We start from the raw sequence: 26,773 nt of genomic DNA on the forward strand, positions 1-26,773 counted from the left end.
ACAGGCTAAACCCAGGGCCTACAAAGCTTACTCCTCGACCAATCAAAAGAGTTAAATGACTGCACATGCGCAGTAAGTCTTCAACTTACATTTGACATGGAAATATACGACTTTGCCAGAATTTAGCTTGATAACGTGCTACTTAGCTAGCCGCCTGGAGATTTACACAGATGATGTCAGTTTAAAAGCCGCTTTAATCGTCAAAACATAACCTGCTGTTGTACTCTCCCATAAAGTGAACACAGGTAAGAGTGTTTTCATACTTTGATAAAGGTAGGTTAGCAGATCCCACCTGACGGCTAACGGGTACCATGGAAACTAGCTCGATCACAATAATATAGTTACAGTAAAGCGACAGTGTTGGTGTTTACAGTTTTTATAAGCGTGTTTGTTAGAAGGGTTTTAAGTTTACATAATATATAAAGGGTTTTGTAGCTAGTTGGTTTGACTGCAGCCACATCACCATGTAGTTAAAGTTATCAAGACCAGGGGCCAAACGGTGAAGTTCTGGTTTGCTCCTTACTAATGTTACTTTGGGGGTTTGTCAAATTAATCAAAAACGATTGCAGCAGTATATGAATGACCTGTCTACTTAATTCTAAAAATACACAGATGTTGTACTTAAAGGCAAAATGCAGCAATTTAAAGAGATTACTTTGTACATCATGTTATTGTGAGCACTACAATCGGTGGGTTGACTCACGTGTCAAAGCTGGAAATCAGAGCATCATATTGAGTTGATGAAGTCATTAGGATACACTTTGACCCATATACAGTCATGGTTATATCATCGTCATCATTACATTTATTCAGATTCAACATGTACAACTGAGTTTCACCGTCTCACATTTAACGTGTATTTTCTGACAATTTAAGGGTAAGATGTTATTAACAGTAATTGACTAGACCTTGATACATTATTAAAGTGTATTAGTTGATTTTAACAGGTAAAGTGCACATTAATGGACATTTTTATAAATGCTAGTCAAGAGGCTATTTTTCATCTGTAGTCCCTGGACATAGCAACACAGCAAGCTCATGGCTTTATGTGAACAGAGGTAGGGATAACTTAGAGTCCCTACTAAAATGTAGTAGTACTTTAGGTTCAAAAGGTTCAAAGGTTGTAATGTCATACACAGCTACAGTGTAGTTGTGCAATGAAAACCTTGGGTCACAGGTTCCTCCAACATTGCAACATAAATATAAAAAAGACATTAAACGAATACAAAAAAACAATAGAAATGGTGCAAGTTCAGGAGTTTAGCAGTCTTTTGGCCTGTTGGATAAAACTGTCCCTGAGTCTGGTGGTCTTTGTCCTGATGCTGGGTACAGCCAGACGGCAGCAGACGCAACCGTTTGTTGCTGGGGGGAAGGGGGTCAGTATGTTTGTGACATAATGTGTGTGCAGGGTTCTTGATTTACTTTTTTCCCTGCAATATTTGCCTAACATTAAAAATAAGTTTTCTTAGATGTTTGCTTTGGCATTACTGTGTTGAGATTAGTTTTTTCTTGTGGTATAACCGCCTGCTACAGCATCCTTTTTAGGGGGTGTAACATTAGAGAATATTTGTCAGTTTGGGAATTGTCGTAGATTTAATGATTGTAAAAGCTGTTCGATGCAGATTAGGCTCCTATGATGTTTTTTGAGGCCAAGGCTTTTTGGGGAAGTCAGATGAGTTTGTGACTAAGCGATGAGATTTGTTACTAAGCTTACCACTTTCAAATGTTATATTATTTCCAAACTTGCTCGTACTGAAATTATTTCCACAAGCCTAGCTGTGTGGCAATAAAGGAATATCTCCTAATTTAAAATAGTCAATTCCAACTTTTTGACTCATGTAGGTGATGGCATAAGTTGTATTTCCTGAAGCTGGTGAATAATGTTGAGTCTAATATATGGATTAAGTTCTACCACATTCTTTGCCTCTGGGAAACCTAGTCGGAGTCTTAATCTCTTTTATTACCACCTACACGTGATTGTCCATGGAGTTTGAAAAGATAAGTGCCGACACATTTTAAAGGCAGTTGTACAACTTCAAGAGTGGAATTCGGGTCACACTGGGTCTGGGACCAGTACAACCAATACTTATGTCAGATAGCACAGTGTACAAAAATAACCTGACGATGTGTGAAAGTCCAAAACCAAGTCACAAGGTTCTGCAATAAAATGTATTTTTAATACACCTGTAGGTTGATCAAAAGCTGAACAGAACTAAGCTGATATATTCTTTAACCAGGTGATAAGACAAAGGCAGTTGACTTAAAACCTAAGTAAATACCTGCACACTAAAATCTCCTTTTCTAGTCTTACTTAACAGTCCTGTTTTGATCTTCATCTGGAAAACTTACTGTGAGACATTACTTGATCAACATGATCCTCTGCAAAATAATGTTTTTATTATTAACATTATCAGTCCGAATAATGTCTTAACCCGGGGGAGTTGTGTTTTGTGACAGTTTCTCCATTTTAGAATAATAAAAAAAAATACAATACAAATATATAAATGACCATTAGAAATGAAAGTAAATGTGTAAAAATAACATCACATAAAAACATTTATTTAAACATAGGTAGTATATAATAAGATGAGGTAGTCATTTAGTGGAGTGAGAGACACATTCGTTTAGAGATTTAGTGGAGTTGTTTTGATTTGATTAACGTTGGGAAAAATGATTGGAGAAAATTCCATCATCATGTGTGTCATTGTCAATGGTATTCAATTATAGGATATTTTTTACTAGTTTAGCTGGTTTGGTATCGTTTGTTTTTTATGAGCAAAGAAATCTTAGTTTCAAAATAATACCGCATTTCCTCATTTTGTACTCTTCCTAGTTAATTCACTCTGACTGCTGGCTGCAGCCACATGAGAACACACAACAATTAAGTGTCTTGAGATGCAGAAAACTGAACCATCCTGTGGCTTAGACCTTCCTTTTTGAAAACAAGCTGGTTGATTTATGTCCACATGATGTTTTGTCGAGAATTAGGGGTTTATATTTCAAGAAACACATTTGTTGTAAACTAATATAATTTCTCAAAATGTAATCTTTTTAAATGAATTGTTGCTGCTACTAAGCAAAGTACCCAGGATTGTATCACTTTTTATAAAGCCAAACACTACAATACAGAGCACATGTTGAGTTGTGAACCAAAGAAAGTGACACTCAGATGAAACCGTTGACCTTTAAAGCAGCTCTGTCTGCTGCCTCGTATGATCCCATAGTCACATGCTTTTTAAAGGAGCTACACTCTCAGTCTCAAATAACTTGCCGTTATATAAAACTGTTGTCTCTGTGTGGACTGAAGGTTTTTTCATAAAATGTTCGGGGTGTTAAGTAAAGAAGTATCAATTTTACTGTGGAGCCGAGTGTGAGAGGAAGGATGCATGTGGTGGAAGTGAAACTGGTGCCGGTGGTCTACTCAAGGTTCTCATTAAGGATGTGACTAGGGATGCACGATATTGGTTTTTTGAAACCGATACCGATAACTTCCTGCTTCTCAAGACCGATACCGATACCCGATAATAAAAAAAATGGTGTGTGTGTGTGTGGCCCGAGCAAGCGAGAGAGAGATCTTACGTGCATTGTTGTTGTTAGCATCTGGTGCTAGCTAGCTGCGCTAACGGATATAAGGAGCTGTTTAAATGAAAACAGAGGAGCGACATTTCGCCACAACTGCACCGAGCACTTGACTTTATGCAGGAAGCCAGACAGTGGGACATTGTACGAGAAGTCAGCATACTCAGCTCGGATACATGAACATGATTGCAGCTTCCAGGCAGCTCCGGTTCGAGCATATGCCTTCAGTTGCACATAGCTCCAACGCTCCTTTTTACGCAGCGGTCCAGACATAGACATCATAGCTACGGCGACACATATTCAGTTGCCAGTTACTTTTAGCATTAGGGCAGGGATATCTTTCAAGGTTTGACATAATGAATCGTGCTACTTCTAAATCCATAAAAGAATTTCAATTATTATTGGGAGTCATGTCGTTACTTTGTTGAGAATGTGACCATGTGTAATAAGCGGGATAATGTCCACATTGCACATTGCATAATGTGCTTTCATGCCGATCTAGATCCCTCCGCAAAAACAAAACAAAAAACGCAAGGAAACGCCCCTATAGGAAACGCCTCCTTGCTGCGGTCTGCAGCCAGACTCTATTGGACTGATCAGGTTCGAAGTATTAGGGAGCGCTGGATTTGTGAAGAACTCCCCTCTTCCTAAACCACTACCACAGTACTGGCAAAACGGGAGGAGCCGAGTGAAAAACAAGCGCCCCTCATCCCAATCCACCCACACCGCAGTATTTTTTTCTTTTTTTTTTACCCAAAAAATATATTGTATATTATCGGGGCTATTAATACTGGTATCGGGTTTATCGGGATGACGTCATAATTCCTAACAACATAATTATCGTGCATCCCTAGAAGTGACATCTCACATGCTCTTAATGTTGCAGAGTCATTTTTATGACTTCGACATTTTAATGAAAAAGTACATTTGTTATGACCCGGCTCAAAAGGCCACAACAAAAAGGAGACACACCATGTTGACGGTTAACAAAATATGTTTATTTAGGACAAACAAATCAAATTAAGTCAAAACCAGTAAAGTATGAGGTGTGGATGTCAGTGGTATCGGTAATGTAAATGCAGGGTGAGGATTGTATGGACATGTATGTGTGTGAGAGTGTTGAAGTGCACAAAGTAAAGCAACTGAAGAAACTCATAGTATACTCAACAAAACCGTGCCTGCAGGGAAAAGCAGAGAGCACAGACAGGAGCAGAGAGGCTTTAAAATAGCTGCAGAGCACCAGACCCAGGTGCCCTGAGTTACTGCAATCAGTGCAATCAATGCAGCCAATGCAGCACAGACAGAACAGCCACACCCTCTCTACTGATGGACCCACAGGGGCATCACAACATTACATGGCATTTAATGATGCATTCAGCTCCCAAGATAATTGCAAGTCATCAGCGTGTGACTAGAAATGTTCCTGACTTTAATTCTGCAACCAAAATGGCCGTAACTGAGCCCACACATAAATGTCACAAGGTATTTCTCTTGTTCTTTGGAAAGAAATGTTACTTTGTTTTAATCACTGTGGACTTGCAAACTGCTATGATATCTCTGTGTTGTTGTTCTTATGTTGTATTTATTATCATTTACTGATATGGCCTCTTTTGTCTAAAATAAATCAGAGCTTTGAACAGCTGAGAAAAGTTAGTTGATCAACGGCAAATTCGATTAATCAATTAATAAAAAGTCATTTATTAAGCTAAAATGGCTTGGAATGCTTTTTTCAGCCTAGAATATATGTATATTTCTGGCTTCTTTGTTTTATACTCTTTAATTTAGTTTGTTTAGGCTTTGGACTGACAGTAGTATACATTCAAAGACATCAGCTTGGGTTTTGAATCTGGGACAGACATTTTTCACAATTTTATAGACCAATCAATGAAACGGCATATTTGTTAAATAAATCGAATCAATATTGTTTTAATAAAAAAGGGAAAGGGCAAGACCATTTTGCAAATGTTCATGATATACATTCATATTTGCATTTACTGTTATTGAGAAAACCTGAAGTAAGTCTCTTTGGGAATCCAGTCATTTTAGCTCAATGGTTGTTTGAGTGCAAAGCATCACTTATGTGATAATTACTGTTTTACCTTCAACAGTTTTCATGCTCCTCAAGATGATGTATCTGTTGTTGTTGTTGTTGTATTCCAGGGAGGCTGATATTCATCCCTCCACTTCCCAGGGATCCCTCAGCCTGCCCTGATGAAGGCCGAGCAAGACGAAGACCTCCTGGAAGGTAAAGCTTAAGACAACAGAAATACAACCATCACATTACAGACACACCTTGTGTGTTCTCCAGCATTACACACTCTGGCCATTGGGTTAGGGCTGCAATCCTCTTTCTGTGTCAGCGTGCGTCTGACAGAGAGGCTTAAAACAATATTTTACTGAAGAATACTGAACACTGTTTTATATACATGTTGCCCCAGAGCCATGGCTTGACTTTTGAAAACTCAAACTCTCATATTTATAAAAAATAACATTTGTTTTCTTTCTTCCTTGGAATAATTTAAGTATCTGAATGTATATTGTGTAACACTTTAAAAACATATATCACAGTGCTTTACAACGCAGCATAAAAAATCCAATACAATGAAAAAATAAAGTATTAGATGAGAACATCATAGAAGAATAAATGAGGATAAGGTATATGATAATATTTTAAAACTATTAAAATTAGACATAAGGTGTATGATAATTTGTTAAAACATTAAACAAACATCAGACATACATAACATGTAATAAATAGACTAAGTCAAAGCACATTAAAAAAGGTGTGTTTTTAATAGACGGACTAAGCTGTGGCTTGCCTGATCTAATCTGGCAAATGGTTTAATCATTAAAGGGCAAACAGAGATGGCAGGTCACACTGCTATAACTATTTGTGCTATGGTTCGGTTTTCCTCTATGGAAAAAAAGAGCAGATGTGTGCCTTGGCGTGCGTACTTTACTTCTCTGTCTTTTGGGGCTCATTTTTAGAAACAGGATGTAAGAATGTCTTTAAGCGACGAATGACAACAAAAGTGATGATTAAGGCATTCACATATAAGCAGAGTCATTGTTAGGAGCAGCGGTCTGTGGGAGCAGCCGTCAGTTGGAAATGAAGGAAGGAAATAATGAAAGGTCCAAACTCAGTGAGTAGTACACAATGTTTTCTGGTATATCATTTGCCAGAAATGGTAAACACAAGAGTTAGAAGAGCTTTTTCTGCGATTTTACTCTTGTAAATATTGACTGTAATTATTTTCCTTTCATTGTGTTCTCAGAAAACATGTTTGTTGGTACATTGGGCTTAGGAGTTGAATAATGGGTCATAATTACAGGTCTTAACATTATTGTGTAAAGACAATATGAGAATATATTGAGAATATGTCGCTTCTGGTCATTAAAACTGTGGCTCAATCTTTAAGTCCATGCAGTAAGCTGCTGTTCAGACACGTCTAAGACGGAAGCTGTGTTTTGTCTTCTGTTCACCTTGAAATATCTGTTTTAGATTATATTTGAATGGCAGAGCTGTTGTTGTTCCTTGGGTATCTGCTGTATGTCTGCTAACTCATAAGACCTCAGCTCTTTAGAAAGTAAAACAAAAAACGGTTTAGTCAGAACCAATTTCACTTTGCTTTTAATTCATGCTAACCTTGCTGTACAATTTGGGTTAAGGTTAGGTGAACAGAGGTTTGAGAGTTTGGCTATGTTGAAAAGCATCATGTGCTGTTGCTAAAGTATTAGTCTAGTATCACAACAATTATTTTCTATTTACATTAAACCAAAAATAATTTATGGGCCAAATCTTGAACCCTTTTTACTACTAGGTACTTTTCTCCCACCTAGCTGTCAATACTAAAATCATGTAGCATGGCCAACTGCAACACTGTTGTCGCAATGAAATGTGTCTGTAGAGAGTTTATCATTAAACATTAGAAATGACTTTCAGAACTACAAAAGTGAAATCCATGTTTAAAAAGATATTTGTCATAATGGCACCAAATACATTTTTTCTTCTCTGTTTCTGTCAGAGGACTCCCCTCAGGAGAATGGAGCTGAGACAAACCAGTACAGCTCCGTCTCTCCTCCTTCCTCACCTGTAGCCCAGGATGAACCCTTCTCCACATACTTTGAGGACAAGGTGGCCATTCCTGACAATGTCAGCCAGGTAAGATCCTTATATTTCAAACCGGAGAGACGTGATTTAAGAATTACATATTTATTGTTTACACGTCATATGAATAAAATGATTGCCATGATAATACAACAGGAGAATGTAATGGTGTTTGGCGATTAGGCCCCGGTTTGCAGGATAATCATTCAGGAGGGAAAGCACCGCTCCGATGAAATCCACACTGACACTGGTGGTGGTGCTGAGTAGGTGAGACCGGTCTGAAGAAGGAAGGTTTAGCTTTGTCCTGGAGGAGACTGGAGGCGAGAGGGGTGGAGGCGGGTTGCGGTCATCTGCAAATGACAACTGACAGGGAGGAATAGCAGGCATTTAAGGAATTTAGCATGTGCAGCTATTGGCTGCTGAAGGGTGACGCCCTCATATTTAATGAGGGGGGAAGGGAGCCATCGAGTGACGTGTAAGTGACTCGTGTTAGGTCTTCCTTATTGAACTTGCGCTAAGCTTCATACCACTGTTTCATGTCAAACAAGCAGCAAAACACACGCTTAAGTGTGGGTATGTATGTAATCATGTATCATCATCAGTTTCAAAGATCAAGTATAATGTTTTAAACTTATTGGAGTTATATTATTTTTTTTGATTTTGGGAAGCTTAACACACTTTATTTTGGAATGTATACAACTCCATATCAATCAAATTACATGTTATCAGTAATGCCGAAATGTGACTTTTCCCCCATTCAGATGTTCAGCTTCCGTAAACTCTGGGCCTTCACTGGACCGGGGTTTTTGATGAGCATTGCTTACTTGGATCCAGGGAACATCGAGTCCGACCTGCAGTCCGGAGCTAAAGCCGGCTATAAGGTGACATTTTAGTATCAGTATTCTTTTATTTTGAAGGCAAAATGGCCTCTAGTCATGTGTTGTCTGTCTCTTGCTCAATTGTCACACAAAATAGGTTGCATCAACATACAGTATTTCTCTAAGAAAAGGCATCAACTTCATCATAGGTGCAATGACTTACATTTAGGGAAGGTGATTGTACTGATTTATTTGTCTTTGTGTCTCAGCTCCTGTGGATCCTCCTCGGAGCCACCATCATCGGGCTGCTGCTGCAGAGGCTGGCTGCGCGCCTCGGGGTCGTCACAGGCATGCACCTGGCTGAAGTCTGCAACCGCCAGTATTCCACAGTGAGCATTCAGCACTCATAACGCATATTAACTTACCCTTTCTTGTTGTACATTAACTTTTCATGAATGGGACTGAATGTGTGAGTGAGTTAAGAGTGTCAAAATGAGTGTTCCATTTTTGCTGTACCAAATAGAGTAAAGTTATAAACCTTAATTGATTATTTTCTTTTTTTTTTGCATGTCACTGATCAAGATTAGACTACAATATTGGTATCAGTATTCTACTATTTGAAGAATTAGATTACAAGGGTCGCTGTGTTTCAATGTCTCTGATCCAAACATTTCCAATACCTCCAGAGCCTATCCAAAATGTTTATTTTCCTAATCAAATATTCTACTTTAATTCATGTTTGTTGGTTTTTAGTTTTCCAAAAACAAAGTTTTCACTGCTGTCAAAGAACAGTTTGCCCTCCCCTGCTTGTCATACAAAGGGATGCCTGATGGACGAGTGACATTCTTTAGATACATTTGATTTGATGAAAAATCAGTTAATTCAATCACTTTATTTAACATTTTTCGTCGGGTCAGAACAAAAAATATGATGACAGTCATTAAAGCCTTTTTGGTAAAACTCAATAGAAGCTTTTAATATAAAACATCAACCGCAACAGCCCTACATTTTTAATATCCTGTTTTAAGAGCATTAAATGCTGCTAAATGACATCCTCTTCCACTCTCTGATTATATCCGTTATTTTATTTCTGTTTCAGGTTCCTCGGGTCATGCTTTGGGTGATGGTGGAGCTGGCGATTATTGGCTCGGACATGCAGGAGGTCATTGGCTGTGCCATCGCTCTCAACCTTCTCTCAGTGGGCAGGTACCATTAGAAGCGCCTGCAAACATTTGTAGAGATTTAGAAAGAGTATATTTCTGTAATGGTGAGGAGTTACTGTAGTTCTTCTCTTTCCCCTGCAGGATACCACTGTGGGCAGGAGTCCTCATCACCATCACAGACACATTTGTGTTCCTCTTTCTAGACAAATACGGTAGGGATTCACTTACTTAACATTCAATGTGTTATGAAAGCTGTGCTTCCAGGTGTTGATACAGTTTGTACCTCCTTGTAGGCTTGAGGAAACTTGAAGCCTTCTTTGGATTCCTCATCACCGTAATGGCTCTGAGCTTTGGTTATGAGGTAAAAGTCTCTTACAATGTCCTGGATAGTTCAAGTGTTTATTGACAGCTGTCAGATTTTGACAGATGTGACTCTCTTTTGCCTGTGCGTAGTATGTGGTGGCAGCACCAGACCAAACGGAGCTTCTGAAGGGGATGTTCATCCCTTACTGCGCCGGCTGCGGGTCTGTGCAGCTGGAGCAGGCCGTGGGAATTGTAGGCGCCGTCATCATGCCCCACAACATCTACCTGCACTCAGCACTGGTCAAGGTTAGTAGTACATTTGTTTTTATTCAGAAAAACTAGTTCTCATTCATAACACTCCATTCGATGTCTCACTATGGGATGCGCCTCATCGCGGAGCAAACGGAAGCATCAATCTCATTACGCCAATCCTGATTGGCTGGTGATCTTGACGTCAACGTCAGGGAATCACCCCCTATAAGTAGCTTGTGCCACGACGCATGCGTCATTCAAACACCTCCTCTCAGAGCGCATCTCTATAGTAGCCGGACAAGCTTAACGGTCCACAGACTGAACCCAAATATAACCATTTCGGTCGACGGGCGCTCGCCGGCTACTCCTTCTGCTTTGCAGGAAGACGGTAATACTAACGCCAGTTAGTATTGAAATCGACCTCGCCCTTCTCTTCCCCGGAAAGTAAGGTAGGTCCGATTTTTTTTTTCAAGCTAGCAACACACATGTTGCTAGCTAGCTTCCCCTTACTACCGACACCACGGTAGCGAGGACGCTTTTCTTTTTCTCTCTCACGGAGGAGAAAGGGATTAGAAGTATATTGACACACAGTCAATATTCTTTGAGAACAATGGACCCACACCGTCCCCTTTTCTCCGGATTAATGACGGGTTGGTAACACTTTTCTCTCAACGACGTACCTGTTACGAGCGGGTCCTCTCCACGCCACGAGGCGAACAAGATGGACGCCTCTCCCCCTCACACCAGAAGAGTCAGGGACTCGGAGGCTCGGTCATGCGGCTGCGGGTTGAAGATAGCAGGCACAGACTCACACCAGATCTGCTCGTCCTGCCTCGGGCTGAAACACGCCCAGGAGGCTATCTACAACCCCGGCTCGTGCGGGCATTGTGCCCGTTTCACCCGAAAGAGCCTCCACCGACGGCTAGCACACCAAGCTAGCTTGTTGGAACAGGACTCCCTCATGTCCACTGATTCGCCGTTTGGCAATCAAGACACGGGGGCGTCCGCCGCAGAGACTGAGCCCCTCACTGTGTTGGTATGGGGCTCACTAACAGCGGCAGCTGCGGAACCGGGATCCCACGCCGTGTCAGGCCGGGACCCGGTGGCGGCAAGAGACGCGGGAACGGAGCCCCACGCCTCACCAGGCGGGAGCTCCCAGCGAGACCTCACCATGGTCTCGCCCACGGAGGATGTCCTGGAATTAGACTACATGGAGGACGAAGAGGACACCTCTGAGTCCTTCCTGTCTGATTCTTATGAGCAAGAAGAAGATATCTTCATGTCATCGGCTCAAACGGCAAAGCCGGGAGTGATGGCTGCTCTCCCGGGCGATAGCACACCAGCTTCGCCCTGTCTGAGCATGGACCTGCAGGCCGCGTGTCAGCGCACTGCGTCCAGGCTAGACATCCCGTGGCTCGAAATGGCCAAGGAGACCACCAGGTCCCGTTACGAGGGGAAACATTCTCCCCAAGCAACGAGGACAAGGAGGCAACTCCTCCCGGTCTTCCCGGAGATGTTGGATGAGGTGTCGGTCTCGTGGAGGGACCGACCCTTTAGCAACAAGGCCCCAATCCAGGGTGCCTCCTCCCTAGACTGCAACGGTATGGAGAGGCTCGGCCTGCTCCGCATACCGCCGATGGAACTGCTGGTGGCAGCCCACCTCCTACCGAGGATGGGCCCGTCACCAAGCAGGAACCCCACGCTGCCAGCGAAGGTGGACCGTTTCCAGTCGACCATGACTGAACGGGCCTACAGAGCCGCAGCGTTGTCCGCCAGGGCTCTGAACGTTTCCTCACTGCTAACCGCATACCAAGCGGAGCTCTGTGAGGATATGTCGAGTAATCCTGGACCGGCCGTTCTGGACTAGTTGGCCACGGTCACAGACATTTGTCTCCGTGTCCAACGCTGCGCCGTCCAGGCCACGGGCAAAACAATGGGGATCATGGTGGTGCAGGAAAGAGCTTGATGGCTCAACCTCACCAACCTCCCAGACCGGGAAAAGGAGGATGTGCTTGACATGCCCATCGTTCCCGAGGGGATTTTCGGCTCCGCTCTTGCCTCCATGCAGAGGAGATGCGGGTCGAAAAAGAAGGAGGACGAGGCCCTCCACCTCTGCCACCTCAGGCGCAGCCAACCCAGAATATCGGCCAGCAGTCGAGGAAGAAGAAGCGAGCTGCGTGACAGCCCCTCCTTCCCTCTGTGACAGAGCTGGAAGTCTATGGTTCCCCAGCTCTAAATGTGTTCGAGAGATGCCTCAACACCATCCTCAAGGCCGCATAAACACATGTCACACACTTATTGATTTTTCTGTCATAAAACATTTTACGCTGACGCATCCAAGCTTCGAGCCAAGGGCGCAGCTCGAAAAAATGAAAAGAAAAACAATAAAAACAATAAACAGTCCGTCAACTGTTCCCCTTCTGAGAGCAGCTACGGCCTCTCTCAAAGGGCGGACAATTGACGGGTCTGTGAAGGCACCACCGTCACGCGCATGCGCAGTGCCGGCTGGGGTCGTGAAGGCACCACCGTCACGCGCATGCGCAGTGCCGGCTGGGGTCGTGAAGGCACCACCGTCACGCGCATGCGCAGTGCCGGCTGGGGTCGTGAAGGCACCACCGTCACGCGCATGCGCAGTGCCGGCTGGGGTCGTGAAGGCACCACCGTCACGCGCATGCGCAGTGCCGGCTGGGGTCGTGAAGGCACCACCGCCACGCGCATGCGCAGTGCCGGCTGGGGTCGTGAAGGCACCACCGTCACGCGCATGCGCAGTGCCGGCTGGGGTCGTGAAGGCACCACCGCCACGCGCACTGCGCATGCGCGTGGCGGTGGTGTAGGGGCACCACACGCATGCGCTGTGTCGGTGGGGATTGTCGAAATGGGGCACCACAGTGCTCAGACACTGGAGGGCCCCATAACACAACAAATAGAGACTCAGAGGGGAAGAGACGTGACATCTCAGCTGGCTCTAAGGAACATACAGCGGGAGATGCTCACGACATCTGCTTGGGTTTCTCAAGACAGTTACACGGAGCTACAGACTCCAAGTCACCGTCACCCCCCCTCGCTTCTCGGGCTATCTGTATTCACAAGCCCGGAGAGAGTCAACCCATATTCTGGAGAGAGGGATTCTCTCTCTCCTAGAAGGGAGGGTTCAGCGGGCGCACGTAAATCACCCGGAGCTTTTAGCGGTGTTCCCCACCCTAAAACGCTTTCTGCCTTCTCTCAGAGGACACCATGTCCTCGCGAGGAGAGACAACACGACCACAGTATCGTGTATGAACCGCCAAGGGAGGTTGCGTTGTCTCCAGTCACACACTGGCACACAAACTGATCCCTTGGAGCGGCAGACGTCTCCTCTCTCTGAGAGCGACGCATGTACCAGGAGTGATGTACCTCGGGACAGAACTACTGTCCAAAAGTGCACCACTCTATGCAGACTGGACTCCACATCCAAGGATCGTGAGTCCGCTGTGGGTGCGTTACGGCAGAGCCGCGTTAAATCTGTTCGCATAAAGAGAAAATGCTCAATGACAGCTGTTCTCTTTAATGCACGATTTAAACGCACCGTTAGGTGTGGACGCACTCGTACACGATTGACCCCGGTCCGGGTCTTCTGTACGCGTTCCCACCCCTGGCTCTGATACCCCCAACTCTGGCCAGAGTGAAGGAGCAACGCCACACACTTATCCTGATGGCTCCGCCCTAGCCCGCAACGTACAGGCTGGCGGAGATATATCAGCTGTTGTGCGGGCAGCAATGGCAGCCCCCACTACGCAGGGACAGATTGTCTCAGGCGGGGGGGGGGGGCGATCCTTCACCCACGCCCAGAGCGCGGGGAACTATGGGCCTGACCCGTGAGTGGTACAATCTGAATACAGTGGGACTCCCTCAGAAGGTGATGAACACTATTCAAAGTGCGAGAGCTTCCTCCACCAGGTCTCTTTACGACTGTAAGTGGAGGGTGTTTGAGGAGTGGTGCCTTCAAGAAGGACACATCTCCTTTCAATGTCCTGTCGGGGTGATTTTATCATTTCTACAGGACTTGATCGATAAACAGAGCTTTCTCCACGATCAAGGTGTACCTGGCTGCTATTGCTGCATGCCATGTGGGCTTTGAGGGTAAGACGGCTAGCCAACATCCTTTGGTCTGCCGTTTTATGAAGGGAGCGCGCAGGCTCCTCCCTGTCTCCAGGTCACTGGTGCCCTTATGGGACTTGGCAGTGGTTTTAAATGGGCTCAGAATGACCCCATTTGAACCCCTGGAAGGAGCTGACATGAAACATCTGTCACTCAAGACAGTGCTGTTACTGGCCCTGGCATCCGCCAAGCGGGTCAGTGATATTCATGCGCTGTCTGTACATCCTTCATGCACTCAGTTCGCCCCAGGGCAAACGAGAGTGTTGTTGAAGCCCAACCCTGCCTTTACACCAAAGGTGGTTGGTTCGTGTACCCCGATTGACATTGAGGCATTTCCTCCGCAGCTGGTTTCCTCCGGGGAGCAGCAGCAGGATCTGTTGTGTCCAGTCCGTGCTTTACACACATATATGGACAGATCAAAGGAGCTTCGTCTTAATGACCAACTCTTTGTGTCCTGGGCTAACCCTCACAAGGGCAAGCCTGTTACTAAGCAAAGGCTCTCCCACTGGATTGTGGAGGCAATTGCTTTGGCCTATACGAGTCAGAGTTTGCAAGCACCTTCGGGTCTGCGGGCTCACTCGACTCGGGGCCTGGCTACATCCTGGGCTTTGTTCAAGGGTGTTTCCATCCAAGATATCTGTGCAGCGGCGAGCTGGTCCTCGCCGCTCACTTTTGTCCGCTTTTACAGGCTAGACGTCTCCGCTCCAAGCGTGGCCCGAGCAGTGCTGGGCACCTTGTTGAGTCGGGACTCCACCTGTTAAGTTCTGGTTGGTTGGTGATTTTCGAGATAAGCTCGTCTGGCAATACGGGAGCTACAATATCCCATAGTGAGACATCGAACGGAGTGTTATGAATGAGAACTATAGGTTACTTACGAAACCCAGTTCTCAGAGTAACATGCAGTGAGATGTCTCACCAGACGGCCCTCCTTGCTATGGTGAAGCGAGAAGAGATGCTTATTTTGAATGACGCATGGGTCGTGGCGCAAGCTACTTATAAGGGGTGATTCCCTGACGTTGACGTCAAGATCACCAGCCAATCAGGATTGGCGTAATGAGATTGATGCTTCTGTTTGCTCCACGATGAGGCGCATCCCATAGTGAGACTTCATGTTACTCTGAGAACTGGGGTTACGTAAGTAAACCTATAGTTTTGTTTTTCTTACTAAATAGTTTGCACAGTTTTTATTTTGACAATGCAGAACATCATTGTTTGAGGTCAACTTTATTGTATTGGCTAAAAAATGTAAAAGTACTAATTTTTGTATTACCTCTGGGTCAATTGTTCTTCACTTCACTTCCTGTTTATTTCTAAATAAATGTTTATTATTAATACTATAGCTATTAGTAATATTCATACTAGGGCTGCTCAATTAATCGTATTTTAATCGCAATTACGATTATGGCTTGCAACGATTACGAAAACAAAAATAAGGATTATTTTTGTATTATTATTATAAAAGTTTTCTTAATTTTTTTTGTATTGGTTTTTCAATTGAGTTATACTTAAAGTTCAGGGTAATCAACTGTTAAAAACATACTGTTAATTTTTTTTTTAATAATCGTGATATCAATTATTGACCCAAATAATCGAGATTATGATTTTTGCCATAATCGAGCAGCCCTAGTTTCTAGCAAAACATCTTTAAGAGATGACATGAACAGCCCTACCAGCATTTGCCATGGTGGCCAAAACATTTTTATTTGGTCTTAAATTGTAGTTCAACATTTATTTCCTGTTACATCTGGACCATGACGGTGGGCCAGCCTTTAATGTTTAACTGAGTGGAATATGTTGAATATGTTTTACCAAAATGTTGGCTATATGTTAAGGAGTTTTCAGTAGGTTGTGACCGTGCACTACAACATTTATTATTTTGATATTATTTATTTAAATGTAGATATGAATGTATAATTTATTTTATTTTATTTTGTATTGGTTTTTCAGTTGATTACCCTGAACATATAATTCAACAGTTAAAAAGTTCAAAATTATTATTTGTATTTGTTTTAAAGTACAATAAATGGATGTTTTCAAAGTCAATGAATAATCACATTTAAGAATCGCAATTATTGACCCAAATAATCGAGATTATGATTTTTGCCATAATCGAGCAGCCCTAATTCATACACATTTTTGTAAACTGTGAAGCAGTCCCATTTGTCCTACACAATATAAAATAGTATATTCAGCATTATAAATGCCATTTTTAAAGATTCTTAAAGCAGATGTTGGTTGTTTGATGGTTGTGTTATTCTGTTTAATTCCTTTTATACAAGTCTCGGGATATTGATCGGAAAAATAAGAATGAAGTAAAGGAAGCCAACAAGTACTACTTCATCGAGGCAACCATCGCTCTGTTCATCTCCTTCCTGATCAACGTCTTTGTCGTAGCGGTCTTTGCCGAGGCCTTCTACGGCAAAACCAATAATGACATGGTGAGAATCCTGCCCTCTTTACTCTTCATACTAAAACCAAAAAAATATTTTCTGTTAAGTACGGTTGACCCACATTGTGCAGAGCCAAGAGTTGTGTCTTAGCATGTGTTTGTGTTCCTGGTTTCAGAATCAAAAGTGCAATGAAACCGGCCTCCTGCCAAACGATTTCTTCCCTCGTAACAACGAGACACTGCAGGTGGACATCTACAAAGGGGTACGTCCTCCCAACAGTAATATATAATTGTGTCTTGACATATAACGTCACTTCCTATAAATAAAAACCAGATATACTTACAGTATTGGTGCATAGAACAAAATCTATATTTTTTTCATGATGTATTCGAGAGGATAGGAACGCATCGCAGATCTTTTCATGATATTTGAGATGTGTCTCAATTCTGTGTGGGTTCCCTACGACTGTACATACTTATTATGTATATATATACGTAGCGTTTTTTGCAGTTAATATACAATAGTGTACGAACCTGCATTTTAACTTAAGATAACCATCTCTCCGTCTTGTTGAAGGGATGAATAGATTGATAACTTATTTCCGTGTCTGCTTGTTTGCTTAGGGAATTGTGCTGGGCTGTATCTTTGGACCTGCAGCCCTCTACATCTGGGCCATAGGAATCCTGGCAGCTGGACAGAGCTCCACCATGACAGGCACTTACTCTGGGCAGTTTGTCATGGAGGTAGGAGTGTGTTTTGGTACCTTGAAATGTTCATAAAAAACAAACATAAGTGCTCAGGTTTTTCTTTTGTATTTTCGAAGGGATTCCTGAACCTTCGTTGGTCCCGTTTTGCGCGGGTTCTGCTGACCCGCTCCATCGCCATCACTCCTACACTGCTGGTCGCCATTTTTCAGGATGTTAAGCATCTGACGGGGATGAACGACTTCCTGAACGTTCTTCAAAGCATGCAGGTCAGGAAGAATAATTTGTGAAAGCCCTTATGAGGGAAAATGTGTGACTTTAACCCACTGCTACTCTGTCCTATTCTGTCGTACGAAACTGTAAACATATTCACTGACCTTTCTTTCTGTTCAACAGCTTCCTTTTGCTTTGATCCCAATTCTGACCTTCACCAGTATGAAATCCATTATGAACGACTTTGCAAACGGAATGTGAGTAATGTGATTTATTTTTATCATTAATACCTGACTATTCAGGATGTTTTAGTATCAAAGTTAATTTAACTTATAAACCAAAAAATGGAAGGGAGGAAATCTTTCTTTGACAGCCTTTTTTGTTAAATGTGTTGTGATGGGGGTCTGTGTTTACTTATTCATTGAGAAATCATGCAACTTCTTTGCTCAAGGTCATGTGAGTGATTCTGTTCTAGACAGTTTTATTTGAAACTGAATGTTCCTCTCTTTAACAAGATATAGGATGATACTCATCCAATGTTGTTTTCTGACAGGCCAATATTGGATTATGCAAACTAGGAATTTACTTAGTGGTTAGATGGAACACTTTCCAGGAAGCTGTTAAAAACCAGTTATTTCTCAATGGTCTAATGAACTGTCTGTTTGTTCAGGGTGTGGAAGATTTCAGGAGGCATCGTCATCCTGGTGGTTTGTGCCATCAACATGTACTTTGTGGTGGTGTACGTCACGGCGCTGCACAGTGTGCTGCTCTATGTCCTCGCTGCTCTGCTCTCCTTTGCCTATCTGTGCTTTGTGGGCTACCTGGTGAGTCGGATGAGTACTTCTCATTATTTGGTTTTTAGTACTTTGACATTTGGTAACCTTTTTTTTTTAATGCAGACAATGAATCAGTGACGAGCATAGTAGGATAAACCTTTTGATCTTGATCTTGATCTTGCTACAGAAAATATGTGGTTATACCACAGTGCTGCCAACCTAGTTTTCTTTTCCCCATATTAACCAATAGTTACAATCACCAAAATTAATAAATCCATTGTAGTAATTAAACTTATCTAACAATCAATATATGTCTTATTTTCATTCTTACATTTCTAATTGTGAGAACAAACACAGTGAAGTGCAGACAACTGAAGAAATTAAGGTTAATCACAATCAAACTCAACCAGGATCCAGTAATCCAACATTTAAGGTGCTGCTAATCTGAAATCGGTAGCATGACCAATTTAGTTTACTAGGTATACAAATAGTTACTTACTTACAGATGATAAAAAAAAAAGAACAGTTTGATTTATTTGTGATGTATTGTTCAGGGTTAGGGTTATGATGAAATACATTTTAGTGTTGAAAACTGTCTAATGTATTTAAATGTTCTGTTTTAGGAATGTTTAAGTGAAACAACATATTTTGAAACAACATATTTCTTGCATACCCTGTTGTGTCTTGACTCCCCCCCCCCCCCCCCCCCCCCTGTGTTTTGTCTGCAGGCCTGGCACTGCTTGGTTGCCCTGGGGGTTTCCTGCCTGGACTTTGGCAGCAGGGTAAGCAATCCACCTGCCATGTTGATAGAGGAGCACTCTGAATACGACTCGTAGTGCCGAACAGGACAATAACCACCAGCATTCCTCTTGGAAACACTGAGCCCTGTACACAACCCAGACTTGTGTAGTTCATGGAGCATGTTGATTTTGTGTAGGGCTGGGTATCAGAATGTGGTGCTACTTAGGTACTCAACAAACTCAATTTATAATGCACCAGCACAATTAAGGGCAGTGTTTAATGCTTGATAAGGAAATATATCTGCATCATTTGGCAAATTAATAATTGTTACAATCCTTAAAGGCAACAACTATGATCACCTCTGCTTGTAAGCGACATACTTTGACAGAAATGGTTCATAACATATATTCTCCATTGACGTTAAACCCAATTTTTTGTAAAATGAAATCTCAAAAGAAACACTCCACACTGTCTTCTTCACTTTTTGTCAGCGATATTTTTTTAATAACTTTTCTGTTCACAGACCTAACGAATAATATGAACAGAAACGTTATTAACAAAGGTCCCTGACTGCAAGTGGAGATCTACAGAAAGTGCACCAGCTTTTTTATAACATTTTATCAGACTTTTTAAAAACAAGCACCTCAGTTTGTATTTTCACCCCATCTTTATGAAGACATTTCCCGCAGTCTCTGTGCTTCACATAACTTTGGACGTCATAAGGAGGATGATGGAGATCAGTGAAGGTTAAAGGATTTAGACAGGATGATTTTAGACTATTATTATTAGTATTTTGTAAATGTTATATTTTCCTGCATGTGAGAAGCAGAAAGATATGCAGATCTGATTTGTTGAAAGATTTGTTGTTTCTTACCATTGTTTCCAATAAGTATTAACAGACCTAACTGTATACCTATAACAGTTAAATCCTTCTTTTGCCTGATTATTTGGCTTGTTCTCTAAGACATGTAAAAACTGCTAGCTGCATCCCGCACTCTAATCTCTGTTTACCTTGATTACCTCCGAGGGTAGTATTATTATTTTCACTCCGTCTACCACAACATCCTCCATTGTCTCATTCCTCTGAACCGTCTCTGTAGCTGTTTTGATTCTTTGGATTTTTGCATCTAACTATTTAATAACAATTGTCAAATAGTTCTGTTAAAGCAACTATATGTACCAAAAATCACCAAATGATATCCAGCCCTAAATGTACCCAATTTGATTATTATCAGCTGATTTTAAATGGGTTAAATTCAGTGGTTATCAGCCCCATAGTCGGACGGGGCCTGCTACACCCACTATAGGTTTTATCACACGTTTGATCACCAGAAGAAGGAAACCAAGAAGATGACACCTACCTCTAGTGACTTTAGCAAATATGACAAAAGCAAAGGCACGAGAAACTCCATTAGGGGTGGGGGATGTGAACAGGGAACCATTACCCAGGAGACTGGTGTTGGCGCCCCATCTAAGTTCACAATTTGTTTTGTCTTTTTGCTTACATCTTATTATTTCGCATAACACATCTTTTCTCCTAGCCATAACAAAGCAGTTTGGTTGCATAAACCTAAACGACTATTTTGTTTGTGTTGTTGTTTTACATTTGCACGCATTAGAACGGTAGCGATAACCACTGATAACGGCCTCTTAATCAGCCGTTAGCCTTCAAATTGTGTGAGCTGATTCCTGTCTAACGTGTCACAGTTTTAGCATCATATATTACCATACTCTTCATTTGTCACGTCCTAGTTGATTCTTGGTTCTGTAAAGTCCAGAGTTGAAAGATTGTACAACCAAGCCTGTCAATGGGGATTTTTTTCAAATCTAAAAATTAGCTTTGCATTGTAAAATCCAATTTGAATGGCTTAAATGGAGGACCGTTATTGTCTGACAAAGTCTAAAGAAGAGTCATTTAAAAACCTGCTGTAGTGCTGCATATTGAAAACTGTTGTGTTAACCCCCTTTGATGTAAAAGAAAAACTTTATCCACAAAATAATAATTTGTAAATCAATTTCACACCCTGTGTTAACTTTAATACTTCAGAAAAACTGAGAAAGTGTTTGATGAATTGTAGTGAATGGGGGCCGCATTTAACAACAGCAAAATGATATCAAAACATCTGTTATGTGGAGGGTTTTTTAAAAGTATGAATTTACTGAAAATGCATGTTAATCAATGTGTTTGGGAAGTAGTGAGCATACGACAGGATTAAAAGCCTGCGCCGAGTTATGTGACAGTTGGTGAGCTAATGTTTTTTTAAATAGTTTTGCTGTTATTATATCCGGCCAACTTTACTTCAATATATGAGTTATGATATAGAAAGGTCATGTTGTGTGTGAAGTATCTCTTTTTAACAGACTCCATTCAAGCAAAGTTACATATGACAGTCACCCCTTCCTCTTTTAGTGCCTAAATAATCAGGATGCCAGTGACTCTCAAATGCTAAAGTGAGCTTATCAGTGAACAAAAGCTTAAGTGTGAAGGAAGATAAGCTTGTAGTATTGTACACGAGTTGCATCATACATTCTTAACTGAGTTTAGGTGTTGAATAAAGATCCATAGAAGTATTAAAACCATGATAAGCCTCTAATTCAGAATGGTTACCTTTGGGAAAAGCTACATGGAAATATATTGTATAAAGAAGAGAATTAAAAACATTAAAAAATGGTCGAAATCTTTAAATCCATTACAAGGTTACTTGTAATATATATATATATATATATATATCCCATGATCCCCAGTTTTCTCAGAGGGTTTCCGATCTGTAATCCACCTTTCAAACCTCAAAGCAGTCATATTGTGGATAATAAATAGTCAAGTCAGATTTATTTGCAAGTAGTAAATGTTGATGCTGAATTGGGTGCACTGCATCTACAGTGTGTCCACCAATTCATTTAAGACTTCCTTTTAGAAATGAAAAATGTGTAATCTGTTTGACTTCGTACATCTGTGTTTGTTCTCAACACTGTTGGTTTATTTTTTTAATGTGTGTGTTTCTTTTACTAAGAATAAAAGTCTTATGAGAATTCAAACTTGTTTAGAAAAAATGGAATATTCATATTTTCATATAAAACGAGTGCCATCGTTTCTGCTGTCAGCCTCTGATAGATTACAGCTTTAATTTCAATAATTGTCAAACTCCGAGAAACTGGTCTCGGGTTCAGAGTTCTCCAAAGCTTTCATAAAGTTACTCAAGGTACTGTAACTGCTGACACACAGTGTTTAATGAATACCTCATGGCTAAAGCACATTGGACTTTTCCAGGGATAGATTCGATGTAGATTAAGATATTAATTTCTGCTCTTTGGGATTGAATGAATAAGTGTCTTTCCTTGCAACGTGATAAAGCACCCCATGTGTTCAAAAATAAATGGGAAAGTATGGATATAAGGACATTTGTTGGCGTCTTCTGTATGAATGTCTAAAGGATTTATACATGAAAGGGTTTCAACTACAAGTCTATTTTAAATAGAGAACATTCTTGATTGTATCATACATAAAATAAATCAATACCTCAGAAATAACTAGAGAATTGTCTTTTCGGCAGTCTTGTAATGTTAATTTTATAAATAAGTACTAAACTTGATAACTTGCGCTACTGTACTGCTCATTAGGTGGTGATAATGTGATAAGGTAACACACAAGGAAGTTGTTTACGTTCCTTTTACCCAGATTGAATGGTGACATTTTAGGATGATGGCAGTTATCGTAGGATAAATAATACATTTTCAGCGCTTTCCTGGATTAAATGAGGAAAGTTGAGTTTGGAAAGTAACAGTTTGACCTACTGTAAGGTGAGCACCATTAATGAATCTGTCATTTTAAAACAATCAAATTAAAATTGTGAACTGATTGCCAAATTATTCTTTTTGATTTTACATTTTCCTTGCGTATTTCTTCTACATTCTACTAGGTTTATATTCCTTGAAAATAATTATAAATCAAAACGGTAAATTACATAATATAACATTGATCTACAAGAGCATGGAGGCTTTTACTGGTCATAATGAGCACGGTGTGTGTCGCTGGCATGTAACAATAAGTAGTTTCACAAAAAGATCCCCTGCAACTATTTTGATGATCATGACTTTCGGATTTTTGTCCGGTTTATATTAAATGAAGCTGATTATCTTTGGATTGTAGATATACAAAACAAGACATTTAAAAACATCAGCTTGCACTGTGTTTTGCAGCCCTATAAGCATGTCATCTTGTGTTTTTTGTGTGCAATGTATGAAGATTAAGTTCTGAATAATTTCCTAATTGTAAAACCATTCATTAATACGTGAACTTGAGAATCAGACGAATACGGCATGGCGTGGCCAAATCATATGAAAACATGTCCTGTTATCCTGGTAAAGTAATGCTTATAGGATTGACATGTGTAGTTAACCATTTGTATTAAATTCTATCCTCTCTCTTTCAGATGCAACTGTCCCGGCACACTGACATTTACCTACTGACTGACATGGACACTGACACTGGTTGAGAAGAAGGAGGACGAGATGTGAGCAGATGTTGATCTGATGACCCGACAGTAGCGAGGGACCACTGAAACCCGGCCAGTATGTGCTAGTCTTCACCTCTCTGTGCCTAGCATGTCTTTAAAGTGTCCTTAAAGTACACACTGTGTTGTACACCCAGTAATGTGTAATCCAATTGAGGATGCTTTTTATTGTAAATGTTTTGTCAATCTCAGCCAAATAGTGTTAATGCAAATAATGGTTTAATATCTCGGAAAGATGTTTGTTCCTGTAACAAAGCAAACTACATCAAGTTTAAAAATTAAAAACACCTCTTAAAGTCCAATATAACATGTTTTGCCAACTAGACAATACTGTGAGGAACATGCTTTCTACACAGACATTGCACAATAATAAACTTACAATTCCACATCATTGAGAAAACAGTGAATTAAATTCAGAGGGGTTCAGAGACAGTCAGCTGTTTTCAGAGGATGCTGCACTTAGTGTGCCGCGGACCTAAAATATTTACAGCACTCTGCACATTTCATTCAGTCTTCTTGGTTTAGCTGAAATGACATTAGAAATATATATATTTATAAATTTGCCATGGTTACACAGCCCTGTGACAGAAGGTTCTGAAAAGTCTGATATGAATGTCAAGATGTTATTTAAAACATGTTTTTCATTTGGTAGGAACTGAATAGCTGTCCTTGTTTAATTGTATGTGATTCAAATCTTTCATCAAGATGTTATTAATATTAAACGAATAAATTGTTTAAATTAATATATTGAATATCTATATAACCCTTGACAAATATACAAGGTATTGATGTGTGTTTATTCACACTTTTTCCTGTGCTTTATACTATATGAAAGAGTGACAGTTTAATGTCATTTTATACACAGTTATGCATCTATTTTAGGTGCTTGGAATTCTGTTTCTTGGAAATAAAGTCTATATATCCTTTGTATGTTTCCACAACATATTTCCAATTATTTGAAGGACTGGCTGATTTTAAATTATTCAACAAATGCCAGTGTGTAGGATTTGAAAATGTCATTATATTGGGGGTCTTTGGGTGTAGTAACTTAAAGACACTGTGACAGCAGACACTCACTTAAAACGAAATCATATTACATGTATTCAGTAAATGTATACATTCCCATATCATTTATTTATGATTTATTTTTGTCATAAATGTAAAGTTAATGACTGATCATTTCTAAATGCAGCACTTGAAGTTTGATCCCTAAAAAAGAGTTTGCCTCCTATTGATAGATGTTACATCTTATTTATCACACACACATGTACATCACACATACATTTATATATTTATATGAATAGAAAAATGTGGTATCTCTATTATATCAACTTAATTTACCCCTTCTCAGTTAAGCTTAGGTCAGTTTGTCTGAGATGTTTTTATTCATGTGTAGTTATTTAAATAAAATGTTTTGATAAATGCCTATTTGGCCTGTACTGTATGATGTTTTGCTTAGTTAAGTTTAGCATTTTAAAATGTTTGCTTGGCTTCTATTTTGGGATATTATGTGGCTATAGATTTTCTTTATTGAGTTAAACTTGGGCAGGGGTGGGATGTGTGCTAAATGGCATTATGTTACAGAACAAGATTGCATTGAAATGAATGTGGAAGAACAAGATAGAAATTGGCACTGTGGTGCAAAAGAGTGAGGTACATACAGTAAATGGTTTAAATGTGAAGTGAAGCAGAACAACACGTGTTCATTTTATCTCAGGGCTTCCCGTGTCCTGGCACAAATTTGAGTACTTGAAGTTTAATAGAGGAGACAAGTGTAAGCAAAAGTGTGCTTGTGAACCTCACTCACTTGACACCTTTTATAAGCAGAAGAAAACTGAAATTAAAATGAGAATAGGACAATGAAAATGATATGAAATATATATCAAATTAATTCTAAAAACTCTTTAGTGGTTAGATGGATTTTGCCGGTTTGGGCTGATATATACACCTTTGACCAAATTCTATACTGAACTTCTGTGTTACTGTGCAGACGACCAGTGTGCCTCCTGAATTCACCACTGTGCCTCATTTCTACAATCTATCACACACTATTCTGTCAAAAAAACATTTTTTAAAACCAATACAAATCATTGTTGTTACAACACAACAATATTATGTTTAGTAAATCAATAGCATCTTTGTTAAACTATGTGTAGTAGGGTTGAGGTGTAGAGAGGGTAAGATTTTTTTTCAGATATTGTTTTGTGCATTTTTCATCATACTTTTTGAAAGACTAATATTTTTGTTAGGAAATGTATCTATTTTTTACACTGCAAGATGTATCATATTCTTATGTGACAATTTATATGATTATAATGACATGTCATGCCAAAACAAACACCAAATATTTGTGCAAAAATTGTTTTTTTTTAAAGATTCTCCTGAAAAAAACATTTGTTTTCAGTGATGGGCTAACAGCAGAAGGTAATGCTTAGCAGTTTGCAAATGAATTGGAAATATGTCACTGCAGGCCACATGCATTTGGTCAGATGTATGCCTCTTTATTTGACCTTCAGCCTTTCTAATAATCTATCTTCTGATAAAATGTATTAAACAATTGGTTATACATTTGTTGTTTTATCGCTGCATCATGTGTTGCATTGTAAGTAGTGTAAAGGGTCTGATTATATGGGAACACTTGTTTGTATTGTCAGCGACCATTTTTCTGGCTCCATGGTCAGACAGGAAATTGGTACTGTGAAAATTCAGACTTTACTCAATGGTTTTCTGATAGGGTTCTTCTTTTGTCATCATATCTGTTTATTTTCAATGACCTTACTGCAATCTCTTCTATATGTACAAAAACGTTTTTTTCTTGTTGAATAAAAAAGTTAAAATACCTAAGAAATGTTGTTTATCAATCTGTGATATGTCTTATTTGAGTGAAAAACATCCCTTGTGTTAGGGAATAATTCTCCTGGACTCCTAGATATCTAACCTTTTTGCCCTTTGACGTTTATGACCAACCCTGACGTCTATTATCTCCCTTAAGGAAAGGGGCTGCTTCAGCCATATGTTGTTGTTCCCAGTTTCTGACAGGGCAACTCTCGGTCACAAATGGTTTATTGTTGTGAGAAC

The 26,773-nt window shown here is 40.5% G+C and overlaps 1 protein-coding gene across 3 annotated transcripts; it reads left to right on the forward strand.

The window, feature by feature from the left end:
* The first annotated feature begins 85 nt into the window (after positions 1–85).
* Positions 86–26,543, forward strand: LOC117446652 (natural resistance-associated macrophage protein 2-like). Of its 3 annotated transcripts, XM_034082964.2 has the most exons (17): positions 86–245; positions 5,740–5,824; positions 7,605–7,741; positions 8,449–8,568; positions 8,775–8,894; positions 9,605–9,711; positions 9,810–9,880; positions 9,962–10,029; positions 10,122–10,277; positions 16,640–16,798; positions 16,926–17,012; positions 17,374–17,493; positions 17,574–17,723; positions 17,851–17,924; positions 18,338–18,491; positions 19,172–19,225; positions 23,615–26,543. In XM_034082964.2, exons 2-17 carry the CDS (start codon positions 5,791–5,793, stop codon positions 23,675–23,677), a joined length of 1,674 nt encoding a protein of 557 aa, XP_033938855.1. In that variant the 5' UTR covers positions 86–245; positions 5,740–5,790; the 3' UTR covers positions 23,678–26,543. The 3 variants fall into 3 exon arrangements, with proteins under 3 accessions (XP_033938855.1, XP_033938856.1, XP_033938857.1); XM_034082965.1 differs by lacking the exons at positions 86–245; positions 5,740–5,824 and adding an exon at positions 6,515–6,722; XM_034082966.1 differs by lacking the exons at positions 86–245; positions 5,740–5,824; positions 23,615–26,543 and adding an exon at positions 6,516–6,722 and having other exon boundaries at positions 19,172–22,578.
* Positions 26,544–26,773: the final 230 nt, after the last annotated feature.

This window comes from Pseudochaenichthys georgianus, chromosome 5 (assembly GCF_902827115.2).
Source record: "Pseudochaenichthys georgianus chromosome 5, fPseGeo1.2, whole genome shotgun sequence".
Lineage (NCBI taxonomy): Eukaryota > Metazoa > Chordata > Actinopteri > Perciformes > Channichthyidae > Pseudochaenichthys > Pseudochaenichthys georgianus.